This window comes from Pongo pygmaeus, chromosome 1 (assembly GCF_028885625.2).
Source record: "Pongo pygmaeus isolate AG05252 chromosome 1, NHGRI_mPonPyg2-v2.0_pri, whole genome shotgun sequence".
NCBI classification, from domain to species: domain Eukaryota; kingdom Metazoa; phylum Chordata; class Mammalia; order Primates; family Hominidae; genus Pongo; species Pongo pygmaeus.
The window spans coordinates 225,292,125-225,313,831 of record NC_072373.2 but is presented as its reverse complement, the minus strand read 5'-3'; the positions used below and the strand labels follow the sequence as shown (position 1 = coordinate 225,313,831).

The following is a 21,707-nucleotide window of genomic DNA, read 5'->3' as shown; positions in this document are numbered from 1 at the left end:
GGGAGAGAGAAGTCCTGAGGGAGGAGGGAGAGGGGGCAGCATGAAGAGGCTGTTGCTCAGCAACTCATGGCAGCTGCTGGAAGGCAGGGACGGGCCAGGCCTTGGGCCTTGGGGGTAGAGTGTGGCCCTGTTACGAACAGGGGTAAACAGATGGCCCCAAAAGGCAGGGGAAAGGAAGGACCATCGCTAGTAAAGATGCAGTCTCTGGGGTTTGAAGAAGGGTTGCAAAAAGTAGCTTCCTTTCATCAGGCCGTGAAAATAAAGGATGAGTCAGTATCTAGTGGTACCCTAGACACTAAGAATTCACACGGCAAACCCACTTGAAAGGCCTTTATTCCTAACTATTTGTAGGTAAAAAGTCATTCTTCCTAAGAGCTTGAAAACAGGAATGGGAAAATGAGCAAAACCTAAGCAGATATCAAGAGGCAACTGGATGATGAGTGAGCACAGGACTCTGTGCTGCAGGAGTCCAGATCGCAGGCAACCCAGGAACAGGAGCTGGTTCAGCAGGCCCAAGCCGAGTGGGGAGTTCCGTGGCTCACCAGAGCCCTGAGCTGGGGTCACCTCCAGGGTCAGTTTCAGAAGTGTCACCTCCCTTGTCAAAGCCCTGCTCTGACCCACTCTCCCACTAATTCTCCAGCAAAATGCACCCTTACCACCTGCACACGAACTTCCATTCCGTGGTTGGAGGGTAGCCAAAAAGCTGTTCCATGGCCTTAGACTCTCCCCCACCACCATGTGATTGACTGAGCCACCCTCACCCAGGGCAAGGGAGCCACTGTCTGTCAGAGAGGATGTTCCAGACCAGCTAGCAGGACAGCGGGCAGGAATCTAACTCCACGTGTCCTGGGAAACACCACAATTACATGTTTGCAATGACCCCTTCTACATGGCTGTTTTCAAATCTATTAAGCAAACAAACCAAAATTCTGACACCACCAGAGGAACGTTCAAAAGCAAAATATAGGTCAGGGAAATTCCAAGTTACAAAAAAATAAAGACTGGGTGCCCTCTAGCGGCTCAATGCACACTCTTCCGTAAGTGATGAATGAACCTTTGCTCCCTTGCAATGTTACAGAGAAAATAAAAAGGATTATTCATAACCAAGAGCCAAAGTACCTCACTTAAAGTGACAGCCGCATATCATTAAGATCGCCAAAGGAACCATGTAAGTTGGTGAAATACTGAAGCATGAAAAGTTTCCATCGTAAGTTAAACACTAGTGGATATTTAAAAGTCTCTTACATTGGGTTTTGAGAGGCAATGTCTTCCGATGCTTGGAACCTAGGCTGAAGGTAATCATTTAATGTGACATGAATGCAGCCATAAATTCAAATTAAATAAACTCAGTGAAATCAGGGCCCATCCATGTAGATTTGCTGGTCCCCAAACAGTGACTGAGAAGTAGATTATGCTGCTACAGCTCATTTGCACCACCGTTCAACTCCTGGTCCTTCCAGTAACCAAGGCACACTCCTCTCTGCCAAGGATATGGCAGTAAATCTTCTGGTGAGGAGCTCAAAGCATGGTTCCCCACAGCTCTTCATCTTAAGAAGTCAAGCTAGGCCGGGTGCGGTGGCTCATGCCTGTAATCCCAGCATTCTGGGGCCGAGGTGGGTGGATCACCTGAGGTCGGGAGTTCAAGAGCAGCCTGGCCAACATGGCGAAACCCCATCCCTACTAAAAGCACAGCAGGCTTCTAGAAGGAGGACAGGCTGCTTCTCACCTGTCTTCGTCCTTCTCAAACAAAAGAAAGAGTCACAGGAACTACTCAAGTCTATGCATTCGCTGATGGCAAAATGCAAGAATAGCTGGGCAAAGCTGGAATGCAAGAGTGCAGCCAAAGCGGCAGTGGGCAGGGAAAGACCCTGGACTGGGATGGGGAGACCAGGAGCCCCAACCCAGAGGCAGCCACTATCTGCCAATTTCACCCACCCTGAATCCGTCCTCTCTTCTGGTGGTTTTCCTTTAGGGAATCAGCCTCCCAGCCCTTAACCATACAGTCAGGAGTGGCCCCAACCCCCACACCAAGAAGGGTGTGTGACCAAGGCCAACTGTCTCCACCCCCATCCCCATCAGGTGTTACAGGGTAAAGACAGGAGGACTCCCATTGGAACAACTGAGTCAATCAGGGCCTTTCTGTTAGGATTCCTAAGCCCAGGATTACCTGGGAGCTCCTGGGCTCACCGTGTGGAGAAACTCTACCTGGAAAGAAGCCAACACTGAAGAAAGGAGAGCTTAAAGGAGAGGGGAGGGGGTAGGGGCATGGGGGAGAGAGACGAACAGATGGAGTCTTAATGGCATCCTTTGAGTGCCGGGATCCAGCCATGCCTAACATCAGCTCTACCTCTAGGCTTTTCTGACATGAGCCAATACATTCTCTCTTGTTGAAGCTATTTTGAGTCAGGTTTCTATCCCTTGTATACAAAAGGGTTTTGATTAATTCACTCACTGTACAAATATGTACTGAATGTTTTACTGTGGGCCAGGACTCATCAGGCAGTGTAGAGATGAATGAAACAGTCCCCACTGTGAGCTGCTCCAATGATAAGACTCTTCAGTGTGGAGCAAATAAATGCACCAACTATCTGCACCTATTTACCTTCCAGGCATACGATGAGTCAGTCCCCAGTCCCCTTGTGACTTGGGAGGCCACGTGGCTACTTCTAACCCGGGAGGGGGAGAAGTGATGTGCGCCGTTTCTGGGCCAGAGCCGTAACTGACGGGACAAGATTTTTCCAAGGCCTCTCCCTCCTGTTGGCGCAACCCAGCAATATTCAAGACGGCGAACACCCTCCGGGACCGGGATGAGCAGAGCCACCACCAACTGCAATGCGCACACAGCGAGGGTGAGAAATAAACCTTTTTATTTTAAGCTACTGCGATGTGGAGATTATTTGTTACCATAGCAAATTCGACTAATACCCTCTAAGAACAGTGGCAGGGAAGGAAGGAATCAGACAACACACAAGGATATAAAATAAAAGGTGGTGTCTGCAAAGGGCTGTGAGATGCTGAAAACAAAGCTCTGCCCTGGACAAGACCCTCAGGCAGGGCTTTACAGATGAGCACAGGTCTCCACAAGAGAGGGCAAGGAAAGTTTAATAGACGCCTTTTTAAATGTGGGAATATTTAAAGACATTTTCAAGTTGTAGGTAAAAAGGAAATAAAAATGGAACTCAACAATGTAGGAAATAACACTCCAAATCAAAACCTATGAAATGGGGTAAAAGATGTACTTGGAAGAAAATTGCAGAATCTTAAATGATTTTATTATTAAACACGATGAGCAAATAAGCTAAGAATTCTGCTTTTCAAAGAGGATGAATAAAGATAAAATATAGAATTAAGATTAAAGAAAAAATTAATAACTTAAAAACAAGAGAACCAGTAAGTAAAAGTAACAGCTGATTCTCTGAAGAGACTAATGAAATATACAAACCTCTCATAAGCCTGACTGAAAAAGAAAGAGTCCTCCCAAGATAGAAAGTGAAGGAAGGAATCTAATCACAGGCGCATACTGAATGTTTAAATTAGTTACAAACTTTATCACAGCATCCTTGTAAACTAGAGGAAATTGGCCATTTTTTTTAGAGGATGTGTATCCCAAAAGTTAACACAAGATGAGGTGGAAAACATAAATAGACCAATAACCATGAAAAGAAATGTAACCGGTTGTCAAAAATCCCTTCAGTGGTTTCACATAGAAGTTTTATCAGACCTTCAAGAAACAGGTCTTGCCTTTTGTTTAAACTATTTTAAAGCCCAGAAAAAGATGGACAGCTTCCTCCGGATTATGACATGAGAGAAAGCTGCAGATCAGGGGTCTGTAAACCATGGTCCACAGGTCGATTCAGCTAACAATCTGTGTGTATCAACAAAGTTTTATTAGAACACAGCCACGTTCATTCATTACCATATGACCTATATATACCAGCAGAGATGAGTAGCTGTGACAGAGACCATCTTGCCCACAAATCCTAAAATACTTACTATTTGGCCTTTACAGAAAAAGTTTACTGACCTCTTCTATAATTGGGCCTCAATTATAGAAACAGAAATCCCAAACACAAGTTAATCACATCAAGATGGACATAACTGTAAAACTCCCCACAAGTCATTCTCTCTAATACTTTTTTTGAACAGTTTTTTAGGTTCTCAGCAGTACTGAGCAGAAGGTACAGAGTGTTCCCACAGTGCCCTGTCCCCACATGCAGCTCTCCTCACTAACATCCCACAGCACATGGCACGTGATTCTTCTTGCTACCTCACGTATTTGGTAGTTTGTTTATTGTCTTTTTTTAAGGCTCCACTGGGACAGGAGCCTAACCAAGTACCTGGCACATCACAGACTCTCCGCAAGTCTTTGCTGAATGGAGGGTGGGTAGGAGAAAAGGAGAACCACCTGAACAAGCCCTATCTGAGTCAACATGCCCTAAAGTGTTTGCAGAATGGCTAATATAAAATGGTAGAGGCATAGCCAACACTGAGCTTTCTAGGCCCACCCAGAACCTACTTTCATGGATGCAGTCAGGGCCAGCTGTGTTTGTTTGTTTGTGGGGTTTTTTTTTTTTTTTTTTTTAGAGGCAAAGTCTGGCTCTGATGCCCAGGCTAGAGTACAGTGACGTGATCATAGTTCACTGCAGCCTCAAATTCCTGGGTTCAAGCAATTCTCCTGCCTCAGCCTCCCAAGTAGCTGAGACTACAGGCACATGCTACCACACCCAGCTACTGCATGCATTTATTTACTTATCTATCTATCTACCTATCTATCTATCTAGAGACAGAGTCTCGCTCTATCACCCAGGCTGGAGTGCAGTGGTGCGATCTCGGCTCGCTGCAACCTCTGCCTCCCAGGTTCAAGATATTTTCTTGCCCCAGCCTCCCGAGTAGCTGGGACTACAGGCGCATGCCACCACGCCAGCTAATTTTTTGTATTTTTAGTAGAGATAGGGTTTCACTGTGTTAGCCAGGATGGTCTCGATCTCCTGACCTCGTGATATGCCCGCCTCAGCCTCCCAAAGTGCTGGGATTACAGGCATGAGCCACCGCACCCGGCCTTCAGTTTTTTTGTAGAGTCAGGGTCTTGCTATGTTGCCCAGGCTGGTCTCGAACTCTTGGCTTCAAGCCATCCTCCCACCTCAGCCTCCCAACATGCTGGGATTATAGGCATGAGCCACTGTGCCCTGCCAGGGCTAGCTGTTTTTACCCATCGAAGACTCTGGGGTCCAGAGGAGCTCCGTAGAGATGTGCTGCAGCTGCTCCTGCCCTGGAGGCCCCGTGTTAATTGAACCAGTAGTTGAAGGGGTACGTACATGTCGTTGCTTCCCTCAATGCTGCCAGCCAGAAGAATCGCAGTGGCAGTGGCATGGGGACAATGTTAACGATCGCCGGACAATCGCTGGGCATCTGCTCCACGCCAGGCAGCCCCGAGCACCTGGACATATCTTTACTCATTTCATCCTCTCCACAATCCTTGGCTATCCTTTGCCCATTTTTCTTTTCTGTTGTTTATCTGCTTCTTATTGATTTGGAGGAGGTCTTTCTGTAATCTTTCTTTCTAATCTTCTCATCTTACTTCCTTCGTTAATTTTTAATGGTCATATGTATGCAAATATCTTTCGGCCTGAAGTCTGTCTTCTAACTTTGTTTACAGAGTCTTTTCTCACATAAAAGTTTTATATTTTAATATAATCTTATTTCTCAATCGTCTCTTTTTGGTTTATGCTTTGTCTATCTTGCTTAAGAAGGCCTTCCTAACCCAAAGGCCATAAAAATATTCTCCAATGTCTTTTTCTAAGATTTCTCAAGTTTTTCATACTTCAAGTATTTAATCCATCCCATTTTATAGCTGAGGAAACAGGGACAGAGACATTAAGTAACTGTTCTAATATTCAGTAAGTATGCATTCATAAGCAATACACGCAATTGTTTTGAAAGTTACTTAAATGTTACCACATTGTTCATTTCCTTTCAGAACTTGTGTTCATTCAACATGCCTTTGTGAAGGTTTATCCATCTGACATGCACAGATCTATTTCATTCATTTAACCGATACACAGCATTTTACTGTCCAAGTAAGTCAGTTTATCCATTCCCTGACTGGGAAACCAGCAATTTTCAAATTTTAACTTAGAAGCTGCTGTGATGCCGAGCCCACCCATGTCTCCTTGTACATATGAACCAGCTGTTCTCTCTAACAGGAGTCTGGAAATGGCACTTCTGTGTTGTAGGATATTAACTAAATATTACAAAATCACTCTTCAAAGCGGCTGCACATATTACATTCTTCCCACAGTGGTAAGAGTTCTGCTTTAACCACATCCTCAGGAACCTTTGCACTATTAGACAGCTGGATTTCTCCAATATGAGGTGAATAAAACGGTTTCTCATTTTATTTTGCACTTCTCTGATTACCAGTAATACTGAGCACTTTTTCATATGTTTATGGTTATTGGTTATTCTGGTTTCTTCTCTATAAATTCCCTCTTCATATGACGACAGCGTTAGCGATCGCCCAGCAATTGCTGAGCACTGTCCATTTTTCTTTCCTGCTGTCTATTTCTTATTGATTTGGAGGACTTCTTTCTAAAATCTTTCTTCTTTCTGATCTTCTAATTCTAACATTTCTGAAGTTTTGGTTTTTAGGCCATCTGGAATTTATTATTGTACATGACATGAAGCTAAGACTGAATTTTATATTTTCCATGTGGGCAAGGGATCACGCCACGCCATTTACTGACTGCTACTCCTTGCGGCAAGCGGAGTAACTGCTGCCACCCCAGAGATACCCACATCCTAACCCCAGAACCTATACATATGTTCAATGCCAAGGGACTAAGGTACTCATCAGCTGACCTTGAGATGGGGGGATGACCCTGGATTATCCAGGTGGGTCCAATGTACTCACGACAGTCTTTGTAAGTGAAAGGCAGGGAGCCAGGAGGGTCAGAGTTGAGTGACGACTGCTGGAAGTGCTACATGGCTGCCTTTGAAGATGGAAGGAGGAGCCAAGGGACGCAGGTGGCCTCTAGCAGCTGGAAAAGGTGAGGAAATGGATTTTCCCCTGGAGCCTCCAGAAGGAGCACAGCCCCGCTGAGCCCTCGATTAAGACTGTAGGACCCACTTTGGACTTCTGACCTCCAGAATTTTAGGATAATAAGCTCCTGTTGCAACGTCACTAATTTGTTGTAGCAGCAACCAGAAACTAATATATTCCTTCTCTGCAAGTTGTCACATATCACACTTTATATTTTGTCCCATTATCTATCTATCTCTCTATCAATGCTATACTTGTTCTAGAAATTAGAACATTACAGTAAGTCTGAAAACTAAGAAAGGTGAAGCCTTCCTCCTTCTTCAAAATTGCCTTGGCTATTCTTGACTATGTATTTTTTTTTTTAATTAAAAAATAACCCCAGCATTTTGGGAGGCCAAGGCAGGAGGACCACTTGAGGCCAGGAGTTCAAGACCAGCCTGTACAACATAGCAAGACCATATCTCTACAAAACAAAAAACTTAGCCAGGCACGGTGGCACTGCCTGTAGTCCTGGCTTAGCCGGGCACGGTGGCACTGCCTGTAGTCCTGGCTTAGCCGGGCATGGTGGCACTGCCTACAGTCCTGGCTTAGCCGGGCATGGTGGCACTGCCTGTAGTCCTGGCTACTCGGGAGGCTGAGGCAGGTGGATTGCTTGAGCTCAGGAGTTCAAGGCTACAGTGAGCTGTGATTATGGCACGCACTCCAGCCAGAGCAACAAAGTGAGAATTTATCTCTAAAAGCAAAACAAAACAAAAACCCTGGAATATATCCTAAAAGAAAATAAATGCAGATGGGAGAAAGACACACCAGGCGGAGAGCATGAGCCAAGACTCAAAAGTCCGGAAAACACGCAGCATAGTGAGTGAATCACAAGTAGCATACACAGCTAGAAAATGCTTCCAAACCCCGGGATGATCAGCCCCGGTGGGGATGATTTCAGCAGCTGAGAGACCATTAACAGGACTTCTACTTCCGGCCAAGAAGAGTAACAGTGATTAGATTGACCCTCCCATCTAAAATACATTTTCTTTTAAACACAAAATATGTAAAACAGTGGTTTTCAAGACAGTGGACTTCAGGCAACAAAGGAGAGTGATCCCGAGGGCTGGGAAACAGAAGCAGAAAGGCCTACCCTGCCCCCAGCTTACTGTGTGCAGTGAGTTTGCACCAGACAGGATGAGCAGCAGAGAGAGAATGCCGGCCATTTACAGAGGGTCCCACCCTCGCATTCAGTAGAGTGCGGATCAGGAAACTCCTAAGGCCAAAAGAGAAAGAACCACCAGAGAGGATTACAGGGAACAGGGCCTGGTCTTCACAGGGCAGGCAAACATAGCACTGTTCCCTCCAGCCACCTGGTAATCCTCATTCTTCATTGGACACCGGGCAGAGCCCTTGGAGGGCACCTGTCATCTCAGTGAGGAATAATCAGCCCTAGACAAAATCCTGATCTGATCTCACCTAACAAATCTTAAGAGCAAGACCCAAAAGGATCTAATAATTTTCAAAGCTTAAGAATATTTATCAGATACAAAACTACTCAGTATACAATAAGAGAAAATTCTCAGTATCTGGAGCCCATCAAAAGTTATCACACATCCAAAGAGTCAGGAAAACAGAACCCAATCAGGACAAAAATCTGTTAATCAAAACTGATCCTGAACTGACAAAGATATTAGAATTAGCAAACCAGGATATTAAAGTAGTTATAATTGTATTTCTTAAGTTCAAAAAGCCAGAGGAAACACTGAACATGTTAAGTCAAGACACGGAAGAATAAAACAAGCCCAGACAGAACTTCTAGAGATGAAAACTATAATATCTGAGATGAAAAGTATACTGAATGGGATAAATGGCAGATCAGACACTCCAGAAGAAAAGAACTTGAAGTGAACTTGAAGACAGAAACTATCTAAAATGAAACACACAGCAAAAGAAGGTTATGAATAAAAGTGAACAGAGTATCAGAGAGCTGTGAGACAACTTCTGGCAGCCTGATAAACGCATAACTGGGGCCTCTGAATGAGAGGATGAGAGAGAAAGACAGAAGAAATATGTGAAGAAATAATGACCACAATTTTTCCAAATGTGATGAAAACTATAAATCTAGAGATCTAAGAAGCTCAAGGAACCCCGGCAAAAAAATCAGTTAAAAAACCATTGTGGGCAAGCAGAGGCAGTGGCAGACTGGTTTTAAAATCTCCTCCAAATGCCTCATGAAAACAGGACAACCAGGGAAGTAAAACCAAAGCCCACAGACGGCATCCACAAATTGATCCAGCCCCAAAGCCCGACAGCAGGATCAGCCCATCAGAGTTTATAGTTAATTTGATTAGAAGGTCTTCAAAACATAACTAGCTGCTCTTTTCCAGTGCCATAACTATATCTTTATTTACTTATTTATTTTTGAGACAAGGTCTCGCTCTTTTGCCCAGGTTGGACTGCACTGGCATAATCACGGCTCACTGCAGCCTCAATCTCCCGGGCTCAACCAATCCTCTTGCCTTGGCCTCCTGAGTAGCAGGGACTAAAGGTGCACACCACCGTGCATAGCTAATTTGTTTTATTTTTAGTAGAAATGGGGTCTTGCTATGTTGCCCAGGCTGGTCTTGAACTCCTGAGCTCAAGTGATCCTCCTGCCTCAGCCTTCTAAAGTGCCAGGTTTACAGGCATGAGCCACCATGCTTGGCTATATCATAATTTAAACACATGAAAATTTCTTTCCAGAGAAGGCAGCCATATTTTTCCTGAAAGCTAGCTATACAGGTTCATTCTCTGTTCAGGCATTTCTACAGACATGGGTAAACTATGTTTATTATGTATTACTACTGTACTTTTAAGTAACTTAATCAAAAATCAGAGTACAGAGTGGATCCATGGGTTCTGCATCCATGAATTCAACCAGCCTTGGATTGAAAATATTTTTTAAAAAATGGATGGTTGTATCTGCACTGAACACATACAGACTCTTTTTTTCTTGTCATTATTCCCTAAACAGTACAACGATTTACATAGCATTTGCACTGTATTAGGTATTGTAAATAGCCTAAAGATGATTTAAAGTACACAGGAGGATGCGCATAGATTACAGGCAAATACTACACCATTTTATATAAGGGACTTGAGCATGTGGAACCAGTCCCCCATGGATACCAAGGGATAACTCGAATCATGTTTATATTTAATTACAAAATATACCCAATTTATAATCTAAGGTCCTCTGTTTTTCATAATTACATTTCTTAAAGGTTGATAGGTATTTTATTTTTAAAATATAACCAAATGTCAAAAAGTGTATGTCAAAGAAGGAAAGATACCAGATGTAAGCAGGGAATGGGTTTTTTTTGTTGTTTTTTTTTTTTTTTTTTTGAGACAGAGTCTCGCTCTGTCGCCCAGGCTGGAGTGCAGTGGCACAATCTCGGCTCACTGCAAGCTCTGCCTCCCGGGTTCATGCCGTTCTCCTGCCTCAGCCTCCCAAGTAGCTAGGACTACAGGCGCCTGCCACCACATCCGGCTAATTTTTTGTATTTTTAGTAGAGATGGGGTTTCACCGTGTTAGCCAGAATGGTCTCGATCTCCTGACCTTATGATCCACCTGGCTCGGCCTCCCAAAGTGCTGGGATTACAGGCATGAGCCACCGTGCCTGGCCAGGAATGGGTTGTTTTAAATGATCCTTTATTATGACCCTTTGTTTAGTTTTTTGAAATTATGTGTCCTATGCCTTGAACGCATTCAATTTTATCAAATGAAATTGGAAATTCATTCTAAACCGACTCTGACAGGAAATGCATGCATGCCTACCACTCACCACCACAAGGGATTCCAGTATAAGGGGGACTGTACATTTCAGTGCCGTTTATAAAGATGGGATTATTAATGTACACACTGGTGGTAAACAGAAATCTTGAGAACAAGCTGTTAGGCACAAAATTCAAACACTGAAAAAACAATTAAAACCATCAAATGCATCACCTCTATGAAAAGAAGGAAAATACTGAATGATGTAGTTTGTCCCAAAGAAATCAACTATTAAGTTTTGGTACCGGAATATTCTTAGATAGCTCAGAAAATCCTGAAATACCATGTTTATTATGTATTACTATTGTACTTTTAAGTAACTTAATCAAAAATCAGAATACAGAGTAGATCCATGGTTTCTGCATCCATGAATTCAACCAGACTTCGGCTGAAAATATTTTTTTAAAAATGTATCTGCACTGAACACGTACAAACTCTTTTTTTCTTGTTATTATTCCCTAAACAGTACAATTTACATAGCATTTGCACTGTATCAGGTATCTCAGAAAATCATCAAATTCAACTTAGAAATGCATGTGCTGCTTCCACCAATTGTAAAATCAAATTCAACAAGACCAGTTCCCATGAATTAGAATCTCAATCCATGAAGAAAACCCCTCCTAAGTGACAGAAGCACCAGCAGCTTTGCACCAGCTCAGCCACAGCCGAGCACAGAAAGCAACTCCTCCCTCAACACCTGGGCGTCACCAGCTGGAGGCCAGAGGAACACAAAGCTCCCTCCACGGGCTTGCACGTTTGTTCATTCCCTATCCTGCCATCTGGAACAGGCAGAAAGAAGGAAGTCATCACCTGTGACTAGGGATCCTAGAACTTTCAGTGGTGAGAGCTCCAGATGCCTGGAGCCAAGGCCCCATACTCATTCAGGTGGACTACTCCAACACTCCCTCGTACCTTCCGCCCCTCACTTCAGTATACATGGAATTCTCAACCAGGACATGGGTCTAAACCAAGAAGCTCTGAGCACAGGGTACTGCCTCAGCAGAAGCAGCTAGGCTGACGGCCAACAAGAACTCTTTAACCTCCTAACCATGTGGACTTGCTGCCACCCACAGGGCCAGGGCCCTACCTCTGCTGGCAGCCCTTGCTGCTTGCAGCCAATTGTGACTCCTTTTCTTAAAGCCACAGACTCAGATCACAGACTCCTAACTTTCGGATAGGGCTTCAAGATGAGTAGACAGATGGCTACTTTAACAGTGCAAACTCAAGGTGGTGGTCCTTGGCTCTCGACCACCCTCTAATTCTCGGGTCCCACATTTGCAGGGCACCCATGTGACGTGTCCTTTTAAATGCTTAGTTGGGGAGCTGTCAAGTAACTGAGCTGACTCTGGACTGAAGCACAAGTAACAAGCTTCTGGGCCACACTTCATCACTGTCCAATTCTACACCTTGGTATTAAGCAAAAACCCAACTAACAGATTCCATTAATGCAATCTACGGCAATTATCTTACAAATGTGATGATTACCGTACTAGACTAAGTACCTTTCCCCGGGAAGAGACAGAAGTGCTGCCTGCCATGTGCCTGGCGAGTCAGCTCTCTGGAAACACTTACTCGAAGGGGACGTGGGTGGTTTCCTGGCAGGCCGCCGCTCCGCCTTGGGGCCACTGACAGGCTCCGTGGGTGCATCCAGGTGTTCTTCTGAGCCCAGCGAGAACTGGAACCGGAGTGTACCTGACTCCACCTGCTTCACCTGCAATGGACCACAAGAGCAGTGATGGCCACTCCCTTCATCAGCACACCTATCAGAACGATCCAACCAGGAACAGCAGGCTCTGCCCTAAAACAAAGTCTACGTGAAATCAGAGGCTTCTGATGCCACATGTTCTTAGATTATAATCAAGTAGTTTGAGCAAAAAGCAATTGGCGTGGCACTAAAAGCCCTGCAGACCATATGATCATGGAATGACCCTTACCCAAGTAGAAATCGCAATCTCTCTCGAGTTGTGAATGTTTTCATTGACCTGTGTGAAACTGACATCTTTCTTCTGCGTATGGCTCTGTGGGTTTTGGCACATGCACAGACTCACATAACCAGCACCACACTCAGGGTGCAGGCCAGCCCCATCCCTCCAGGGTGCTCCTTGCCCTGCCCTGCCCCTCTGCAGCCACACCCAGCCCCTGCCTAACCCGGGCAATCTATGACTGCTTCCCCAGCACTGTCATTTGGTCTTTTTGAGAATGTCAAAAAAATGTCCAACACATGGAATCACATAACATATAACTTTTGAGACCAGCTTCTTTCATTTAGCATAAGACTGAGGAGATTTATCCAAGTTGTTACATACACATCAAACTGTTTCTTTTTTTATTACTGAGTGATATTCTATCATACGGATGTATCAGTTTATTTATCCATTCACTCACAAACATTTGGGTAGTTTCTGGTTTGGGTGATTATAAATAGACCTGCTACAAACACATGTGTTTGTGTGAATTCAGGTTTCATTTCTCCAAGAGTAGGACTGCTGGGTCATATGGTATATTTAATTTCATAAGGCACTTCCAAACTTTATTTCTGGACTTTCTAGTCTGTTCCATTAACCGAATTCCTTGATACTAATTATATTAATCAGCGTAGCTGTACAGTAAGTGTTTAAACTGTGTAGTATGATTCCTCCAACTTTACTGTTTTTTTTTTTCAAAACTATTTTGACTCTTCTAATTCCTTTAGCTTTCCATATAAATTTCAGAATCAACTTGTCTATATCTCCAAAAAAATCCTGCTGGGATTTTGACTGAAACTGCATAAAATCTCTAGATCAATCTTGGGCAGAACTGACAGCTTTACTATGTTGAGTTTTCCAAGACATAAACATGTTACGTCTCTCCAATTATTTAGGTCTTCTTTGATTTCACCTAAGAATAACCAATGACAACTAGCAAAAGGACAGTTTTATTGTTTTCAGCATACAGATCCCGTATCTATTTTGTTAGATTTAGTTCATGGAGGGCAGGCTTTGTAAACATTACTGTTTCTGTATTTTGCTTTCAATTTTTCAGTGCTAGTATACAGAAATAGGATTGATTTTTCATGTTGACTTCCTGTGTTATCCTGCAACCTCACTAAACCCACTTACTCATTCCAAAAGGACTTTTTTGTAGACTCCTCAGAATCTTTGACATAGACAATCACGTTTTCTGCAAATAAGGACAGTTTTGTTTCTTCCTTCTAATGTGTATGTCTTTTGTTTTCTTGACTTACAGCACTGACTACAACTTCCAGTGCAATACTGAACATGACGTTGAGTGCTAACAGTGGACATCCTTTACTTGTTCCTAATCTTAGGGGGAAAGCAATCAGTCTTTCACCATTAAGTATGATGTTAACTAAAGAGTTTTTGTAGATACCACTGATTATGCTAAGGAAGTTTTCTTTTATTGCTAGTTTGCTCAGTTTTTAATCATAAACTGATGCTGAATATTGTTAAATGTTTTTTCAGTATCAATTGCCAGGATCATATGGTTTTCCTTCTTTAGGCTGTTACTATAATGAATTACATTTATTGATTTCCAAATAGAAAACAGACTTGCATTCTCGGATAAAGCTCCACTTGGCTATAGTGTATTATTCTTTTTGCGTATTGCTGGACTCAAATCTGCTAATATTTTGTTGAGTATTTTGCACCTATGTTTATGAAGGATATGGATCCACAGTTCTGTTTTCTTGTTACTATTAATATTATTTTTCTGGTTTTGATATCAGGGTAACGCTGGCTTCATTTCATGAGTTGGGAATTGCTCTCATCTTTTCTGTTTTCTGAAATAGATTGTATAAAAGTGGCATTATTTCTTCTTTACATGTCTAATAGAATTGATAGTGAATAGGCCTGAATATTTCTTTTTCAAAAGTTTTTAAACTATGAATTCGACTTACATATTAGTTATAGGACTACTCAGGTCATCTACTTCATCTTGGCTGAGTTTTGGCAGTGTGGAGTTTAATATTCATTCATCCATTTCACCTAAATTGTCAAATTTATGTGCAGAGAATTGTTTGTAGTATTCCCTTATTGTCCTCTGAATACCCATGAGGTCTGTACTGATATTCCTTCTTTCATTCCTAATATTAGTCATTTGTGTCCTCCCTTCTTTTTCAGTCTTGCTAGAAGTTCATCAGTTTTACTGGTTATTTTCAAACAGGTTTTTGTTTCACTGGGTTTTTGCTATTTTTTAATTTTTAATCTATTATTTTTGTTTTCAATTTCATTGGTTTCTGCTGCTATTGACTTCTGAATTGCTTTGGGTTTATTTTACTCTTCTTTTTCTAGTTTCTGAAGACAAAGATCAGATCGCTGAATTAAGATCTTTTTTCTGTTCTAATATAAACACCTAACGCTAAGCATATCTGAGCTGCATCCTACGAACTTTGACATGTTGTATTTCCATATTTGTTAAGTTCACAATATCTTCTATTTTCCCTTGAGGCTTACTCTTTAATTTATGGATTTTTACATATTGTTTAATTTCCAAGTGGTTGAAAATTTTTATTATCTTTGTTATTGATTTCTAGTTCAATTCCATTATAATCTGAGAATACATTTTGTATAATCGCAACTCTCTTAAAACTGAAGTTTGTTTTATGACCAAGGATATTGTCTATCTTGATGAATGTTCCATGTGCACTTGTAAACAACGTGTATCCTGCTGTTGTTGGGGAGAGTGCTCTATAAATATCATTCCGATCCAGTTGGTCGATGGTGATAGTCAGTCCTTCTGTATCACTGCTGATGGAATAGCTAGTTGTTCTTTGTTTACTTAGAGAGGAAGTTGAAGTCTCCAACTCTAATTGTGGATTTGTCCATTTCTCCTTTCAGTTCAATCAGTTTTTGCTTCATGTATTTTGAAGCTCTATGTTAGATGCAAGCAATTTTAGGATTGTTATGTCTTGGCAACCGACCCATTTATCATGTGTACTATCTCTCTTAATTCCTGGAAATTTCCTGTATTCTGAAGTCTAGTTTGTCTGATAGTGTCAATAGTAATACACCCACTCCAGTTTTCTTTTAATTAGTGTTTGAAAAGAATATTTTTCATTCTTTTAATTTACATTATATTTATTTAAAGTATATTTCTTATAGACAGTATATAGTTGGGCTTTGTCTTTCATTAAGCCTGACCATATCTTTTAAACTGGTGTGTTTACACTATTTACACGTAAGGTAATTACAGGCATACCTCAAAGATACTACACGTTCAGTTCCAAACCACTACAATAAAGCAAGTCACTGAATTTTTTGGTTTCCCAGTGCATTTAAAAGTTGTATTTATACTACACTGTAGTCAATAGGTGTGTAATAGCATATGTCTAAAAAAAAAAAAAAAAAGTACTGTACCTACCTTAATTTACAAATACCTTATTGCTGGCTGGGTGCAGTGACTCATGTCTGCAATCCCAGCACTTTGAGAGGCACACAGATCACCTAAGGTGAGGAGTTCAAGACCAGCCTGGCCAACATGATGAAACCCCATCTCTACTAAAAATATAAAAATTAGCCAGGCATGGCGGTGGGCACCTGTAATCCCAGCTACTTGGGAGGCTGAGCCAGAAGAATCGCTTGAACCTGGAAGACGGAGGTTGCAGTGAGCTGAGACTGCGCCACTGCACTCCAGCCTGGGTTACAGAGCAGGACTTCATCTCAAAAAAAAAAAAAAAAAACTTTCTTGCTAAAAAAATGCTAACCATTGTGCCATTATAGGTATGGTGACTCACGCCTATAATCCCAACACTCTGGGAGGCCAAGGTGGGAGGATCTCTTGAACCCAGGAGCTCAAGATGATTCCAGGAAACACAGCAAGACCTCAACTCTACAAAAATTAAAAAATTACCCAGGCATGGTGGCATATGCCTGTAGTCCTAGCTACTCAGGACGCTGAGGTGTGAGGATTGCTTGAGCCTAGGAGTTCAAGGCTGCAGTGAATTATGATCGTGCCACTGCACTCCAGCCAGGGCAACAGAGTAAGACACTGTCTCAAAAAAAAAAAAAGAAAAATGCTAAGGATCATCTAAGCCTTCCAGAACATTGTAATCTTTTTGCTGGTGGAGGGTTGTGCCTTGATATTGATGGCTGCTGCCTAATCAGAGTAGTGGTTGCTGAAGGTTGGGATGCCTGCAGTGCTTTCATAAAACAAGACCACAATGCAAGTTTGCTCCATCAATTGACTTTTCATGTCATAAAAGAGTACCATGCAATGCTATTTGACAGCATTTTACCATAGACAGAACTTCCAAAATCATAGTCAATCTTCTCAAACCTTGCCATTGCTTTATCAACTAAGTTTAGGTAATATTCTAAATATTACATCTATATACCTTTAAAATCTCACCAAACACCGTGTTTAGTTTAGTTTAGTTTTGTTTTGTTTTTGAGACAGAGTCTTGCTCTGTTGCCCAGGCTGGAGTGCAATGATGCAATCTCAGCTCACTGCAACCTCCGCCTCCCAGGTTCAGGTGATTCTCCTGCCTCAGCCTCCTGAGTAGCTGGGATTACAGGCATGCGCCACCACACGTGGCTAATTTTAGTATTTTTAGTAATAACGGGGTTTCACCATGTTGGCCAGTCTGGTCTTGAACTCCTGACCTCAGGTGATTCGCCCACCTCAGCCTCCCAAAGTGCTGGGATTACAAGCGTGAGCCACCGCACCCAGCCACACTGTTATAATTTCTGCTTCAACCATCCAACATATTTTAAAGAAGAAGAGAAGAATATTAAATTTGCCATTTCTGTTGTTCTTTCTTCATTCTTGATGTCCCAAATTTCTATCTGGTATCATTTCCCCTCTGTCTGAAGAAATTCTTTTAGCAATTCTTTAAGCAAAGTATCTGCTACCAATGAATGCTCTTACTTTCAGTTCATCTGAGAATGTCCTCATTTCACATCTTTGTTCTGTTTTTTTTAACTTTTTTTTAACTGGACATAGAATTCTGAGTTCCAAGGTCTTTCTGTTAGCACTTTTAAAATGTCCCACTTTTCTTCTGGTCAGCATGGTTTCTGATGAGGAATCCACAGTCAGTCAAATTATTATTTCTCTGTAAGTAATGTGTCATTTTTCTATAGCTGTTTTTAAGAATCTTCTCCGTCTTTAGTTTTTAGCAGTTTGCGTATGATTTATCTGGGTGTAGATTTCCTCACATTTATCCCTGGGGTTCACTGAACTTGGATCTGCAGATTTATGTCTTTTGCCAAATTGGGGAAGTTTTCAGCCAATATTTTTTCAAGTACTTTTTTCTACACCATAGTCTCCTCTACCAGGACTGGGTGCTAGCTAGCCTTTTTGGTAGGGACCTACAGGTCAATGCTAAGGCTTTGCCCCTTGTCTTCCAATCATCTTCTCTGTGGCTCAGGGTGAATAAATTGCTATTGGTTTATCTTCAAGTTCACTAACTCTTTTGTCATCTCCATTCTGCTGTTAGGCCATCTAGTAGTTTTTTACTTTGGTTATTTTGTTTTTCAGTTCTAAAATTTTCATTTGATTGATTGTTCTTTATATCTTCCATCTCTTTACTGAGACAGCCTACCTTCCCATTTATTTCCAGAGTGTTTGCTCTTATTTACTAGAGCATCTTTATTATGGCTGCTTTAAATTTTCTGTCTGACAATTCTAACATTTGTGCCATCTCAATGTTGGTGTCTGTTAAATGTCTTTTCTCTACAAGCTGTATTTTCCAGGTTCTTTGTATGACAATTAATCTTAGAGCATATCACAGACACTTTGAACATTAGATTATAGAGTCTCATTTAAATCCTGTGAAGAATGCCGGTATTTTTATTTAGGTAGGAATTGACCTAGTTGAGTTCAGGACACAGTTTCTGACCAGCATCCTGCGGGCTGTGGTTTCAATGTCAGTTCCATTTTCAAAACCTGTGCAGTGTTCTTTGGATCTCTTGTGCATGTGGCTCCACCCAGCAGGCAGCCCTGGGACTGGGAAGCAGTCAACCCCACAGTCTCAAAAGTCTTTGGTATGCCATTCAGGGTCAGACCCACACATGTGCAGCTTCAGGGTGAACCCAGGGTTTTGTAAACAACCTTACAGGGCTGCTTCCCCAGCTCCTCTCTTAGAGATCTCTCTAGTATTTTCCAGTAGAGCCCCATTTCAATCCTCCAACCAGCTCTGCTGCCCCCTGCAACAGTGCCTGAATCCAAGGCCAAGCAGTAGGAAGACAGAGTGCTTTAAAGATGGGCAGGAATGTATAAAAGAGCTAAAATTTTCATCTGTCATTATGAGAATTCAGTATATAATGGCTAAAATTGTAAATTAAGAAATAGCAGTAGAATCCTATTATTTAGAAAACACAGGTAAAGACCATAAGTCACAGCTAAGAGTTGAAAGTGGCTGCCTTTGGAGATATCAATTTAAAAAAAAAAAAGAGGGAGACAATTATTTGCTCAAGGGAAAAGGGCAGGAGTTGTTTAAGAAAGTAAACAATCATGATGACACATGACTTCATTTCATAGTAAATAATGGTGAAATAATCAAAACAACATAAACTCTAAAATCTAACTACCCCAAAGTTATGGGCTTTGAATTCTATTTCTACTTTTCTTTGATTAACATCTGCCACTCCTACTCAACAGTCATGGGATCAGGGATGTTTTTTCTTCGAGTATATGTAGGTGCTCAATAAAAGTTCACTGAGTGATGAATGACTGAATGAGATAAAGAAGAGGCTGGTGCAGTGGCAGACACAGGCACACCTAGGTTTCCAACTGACCTGACTTGAGAGGGACTGGCACCACTATGCAGGAAATACAGGCAGAAGCAGAGGAGTGCCTTCGCAGTGCAGGAAAGTGAGTCAAGTTTGTGACCATGGTTAGTTCACCGCTTTGGTTAATTAAATCACTGTAGAGTAATGGCCCTCAACTGGGGGCAATTTTACCCCCCAGGAAACATCTGGCACTGTCTGTGGACATTCAGGGCTCTCACAGATGGGGGGATCCTGCTGGCACCCAGTGAACAGAGGCCGGGAACACTGCTCAGCATCCCCTAGTGCACAGGATGGCCTCACACCAAGAATTCTCTGGCCCAAATGTCAACAGAGCTGAGGTCAAAAACTCCTGATTTGGAAGTGGTACTCCTTGTGGAAAATGGCAGAACTTGATACATTTGTGTCCTTAAGATAGTAAACCTTCAAAACATTTATGCCCCAATATAGTTTATGCACTTAAAAATTAAGGGCAATACAGTGGCACGATAGACCTAAAGGTAAACAGAAGAAATATTTATTTATATACCTATCCAAAGGGGAGGAGAGGGGAAGGAAGAGGAGAGAGAAGAGAAGAGACAAGGAGAGAGGGGAGGACGCGGGAGTGGCAGGGAGGGGAAGATGGTAATGGCTTCAGGATTTCTAACAGCAATTTTATAATAAGGGCTCAAAGTAGACCATGTGGGAGTGCAGCAAAATATGGTCCCATCAGGAGAGACATTCCTTATAGGAAGAAAAGCTGCACAATCAGCTGTTCTCTTATTCAGGTCCCCCAAGCATTATCCCAATCATCAATAACAACACTGAACACATTACTGTCACTGGAGTCAGCACAGAGGTGACAAACTGAAATAACATGCACAGTCCTTTTACCTTAGAAAAATGAGGCACCTGAGTACTAAAAAGCTCCTGCTTGCACTGCTGAAACGGACATGTTTTAGGAACGTGAGAGAAGACCAAACAGTGCAGCCGAGCAGAAACTCTGCCACACCTCGGAGAGCCCAACGGACTCCAGCCATCTGCCAGAGCAGGGTTTCTCACTGTCTGTGGTGCCCTGGGTCACCGCTAACCATCCTTCAACACCACCAATGGAGCCAAGGAGGCTGGGGATGGAGACCCTCATACACACTTCAACCCACTCTGCTCTACTTTTTTTTGCTTTCTTAATTGGGGTGCAGAGAACAGTTCATTTCAGAATTTAAAAAAACAAAAAAACAAAAAAAAAAAACCTGAGAATCTCTGCTGTGGTCCTACCCCTTTGTACACACCCAAGGTCCAACAGGCATTAGTGATAAGTCACAAAGATAAGCCAGGGCTAGAAACCAGAACTGGCTCCCACCTCAGCACTCATCCACCAAAAAACCTACTGGCAAAGGCCACATGAGGCCCAAGCTCCAATGCTCCAAACGTGCACGCAACAGAGGTGAATCTCGCTGCAAAGTGTGTACACAACAGCTGGAGGTTCACCAAGTCATCCCAGGAAATCAGTATGTGAACAGCGATAAAACCCATGATAAAACTGGTCTTACCAGGTTTACATAAAAACATCATACTAATCTTTTTAAAGGCATACCCATGACATGAAAAGAATTCTGTAAATGAAACATCTGCAAACATATTTGTGAACTTTTGCTTTTGAAAATGAATGAACTTGCTAGAAGCTCACCAGAGATGCATAAGAAATACCTAATAATTTACCTCTTCAGAGCTCAGGCTGGCTGAGGGTACCTTGTAGACCAGACAGTGCGAGGGGTTGGGCTGGATCCCGCCCTGCAGAGGCAGGGTCACCCTTCCAGAATCAGCTTCCAGCAGGGGGTTCCAAACAGCCCAGCGGACCATGTGCATGCATGCCAGGTTGGACAGAGAGGTGACTGAAGCTGCCTAGAATTAAAACAAAGCACATCGGTGTATGAGTTATCACAGAAGTCACCTGGAGAGGGGAAATCAACAGTGCTTTCACGTGTAAAATTCAACGAGAGCTCAGTGTAGCAAGGGGCAGGGATCGTCAGTGGCATTTTATAAAAGCAACTAGGGCAGGAAGAGGACATGGCATCCACAGTGCAGACAGTAGGGCACAGATAGTCTTCAGTTACATGACCCCACCGACCCAACCAGGACCCCTGCCCACCCATGAGTCTCCTTTTCTGGC

At 42.5% G+C, this 21,707-nt stretch overlaps 1 protein-coding gene across 21 annotated transcripts in view; it reads right to left on the bottom strand.

Moving 5' to 3' along the window:
* NPHP4 (nephrocystin 4) overlaps nucleotides 1-21,707 on the bottom strand; it is a 126,707-nt gene that overhangs the window by 44,222 nt on the left and 60,778 nt on the right. For 20 of the 21 annotated variants that reach the window (XR_010125337.1, XM_063659931.1, XM_063659966.1 and 17 more), the window contains 2 exons: nucleotides 21,257-21,439; nucleotides 12,408-12,546 (listed from right to left, as the gene is read on the bottom strand). Coding sequence is in view for 20 of the 21 variants with exons in the window: in XM_063659931.1 (XP_063516001.1) it covers nucleotides 12,408-12,546; nucleotides 21,257-21,439 (322 nt within the window). In the remaining variant the exon portion in view is untranslated. Of the gene's footprint in view, nucleotides 1-12,407; nucleotides 12,547-21,256; nucleotides 21,440-21,707 lie in introns of those variants that run through there. The other variant, XM_063659991.1, reaches the window with a different exon arrangement.